This window comes from Neofelis nebulosa, chromosome 15 (assembly GCF_028018385.1).
Source record: "Neofelis nebulosa isolate mNeoNeb1 chromosome 15, mNeoNeb1.pri, whole genome shotgun sequence".
NCBI classification, from domain to species: domain Eukaryota; kingdom Metazoa; phylum Chordata; class Mammalia; order Carnivora; family Felidae; genus Neofelis; species Neofelis nebulosa.
The window spans coordinates 72,346,254-72,348,029 of record NC_080796.1 but is presented as its reverse complement, the minus strand read 5'-3'; the positions used below and the strand labels follow the sequence as shown (position 1 = coordinate 72,348,029).

At 48.3% G+C, this 1,776-nt stretch overlaps 1 protein-coding gene across 1 annotated transcript; it reads right to left on the bottom strand.

Moving 5' to 3' along the window:
- Window positions 1–324: 324 nt before the first annotated feature.
- LOC131495584 (olfactory receptor 10X1-like) lies at window positions 325–1,289 on the bottom strand. The gene has a single exon (XM_058700579.1). The coding sequence runs from the start codon at window positions 1,255–1,257 to the stop codon at window positions 325–327; it is 933 nt and encodes a 310-aa protein (XP_058556562.1). The 5' UTR covers window positions 1,258–1,289.
- Between the last annotated feature and the right edge of the window lie 487 nt (window positions 1,290–1,776).

Below are 1,776 nucleotides of genomic sequence, written 5' to 3'. Positions count from 1 at the left end.
AAGCATCTCTTAGTGTTGTGGCCACAGGGGTTGTTTTTGCCTTCCACAATCTTGTTCCTCCAGTGCCCATTAATGGTGCAGGACGCCCAGTGGCCGACTGGTAGAAGGGTACCATCTTGAGGAACAGCCAGGAGAAGTAGAAGTAATTGAACAACTTTCTTAACAAGTAAGTAAGTGTTTGTGATGGTTTAGCTCCCAGACTGTCTCTGGTTTCCCATGTGCCAACCTCTGGTAAAAGGCCAATGGCAAAGGCTTCTCCTGATGTCGCACGATAAATGCCTGCTGACATCAGGGAACAGACAGCCATGCACCTACAATCCGGGATTACGTATTCCAGAAACTCCTCTTTGCAAGCAGCTTTCTGAACGCATTCTTCATGTCTCTATTCCTGAGGCTGAAAATGAGGGGGCTGAGGAAAGGGGTGATGACGGTGTAAGGGACAGCGATGAGTGTGTCATCTCCTCCCGAGCCTTCTGGCTTCAGATAGACAATAGCCGCGAAGCCAAAGTGGACGATGACCACAGTGAGATGAGAGGCGCAGGTAGAAAAGGCCTTCTGCTTGCCCTCAGCTGAAGGGATCCTGAAGACAGTGGACAGAATGAAAACGTAAGTGATGATAATGAGCAGAAAGGTGCCCGTCAAGGCTGACACCGAGACCATTGTTACAACGAGTTCGGTGAGGTCGCTGTCTAGACAGGACAGCCTCACCACGGCCCGCATGTGGCAGAAGAAATGGTGGATGAGGTTGGGGTTGCAGAACGAGCCCCCGAATATCAGTGCGGTCTCTGTCACAGAGATAAGGAAGCCTCCGGCCCAAGCAGAGACCACCAGGTGCCCACACACCACATTGGTCATCAGCAGTGGGTATCGGAGAGGGTGGCAGATGGCCAGAAAGCGATCGTATCCCATCAGCGTGAGGATGATGCAGTGAGTGCCACCAAGTCCCAGGAAGAAATACATCTGCAAGCCACACCCCGGGACTGAAATGCTTCTCTTCTCAGTGAGCAGGTCTGCCAGCATCTTGGGGATGATGGTCAGCGTGTAGCAGGTCTCGGAGAAAGAGAGGGCACGGAGGAAGAGGTACATAGGGGTGTGGAGAGATCTGTCCGCCCAAGTTAGACCCAGGATGGCCAGGTTACCTGTGAGGGTGAGAAGGTAGAGGCCAAAAAAGAGCACGAAGAGGAACGTCCGCACGTGTGGGTACGAGGAGAAGCCCACAAGAATGAATTCTTTCAGGACTGTCTGGTTGGCCTTCATTGTGGCATGTCTGAAATGTGAAAGAAACAACAAGGAAATATTCAACTCTCCGTTATTCTTTGAAGGTTGTGGTGTGAATAAGACAGATGATCAGGGAGTTACGATGACCAATTGATTCTTCAATTTGTGTGGCAAAACACCATGTGTATGTAGGTCACGGGTTTTCCTAATTTTAGTTCATTTGTTATACCTTTATTAGGGGTGCAATTACTGATCGCTTGGTGGGTGACAGAAGACTCTTCGTGGCTTATTGTTTTAGCAGACTTTATTGGCTGGTAATATCATAAGAGGAAAAATCCTGTAATTAATGACTAGATAAGGGAAATTCAGGTGTCTGAGGTCGGCCAGATTTGGATCAGACTCTGAACATAAAACCATTACCAAGTAGCTAATAGACAGAGAGAGTCAGGGTCTGACAAAGCAGCTTCCACACAAATATTGTCTGTAAATATCCAATGGGTGAAGATTCATAGTTGGTTTGTTAGTAATTGGGGACCAAATGTAGACAATGGCTTATAA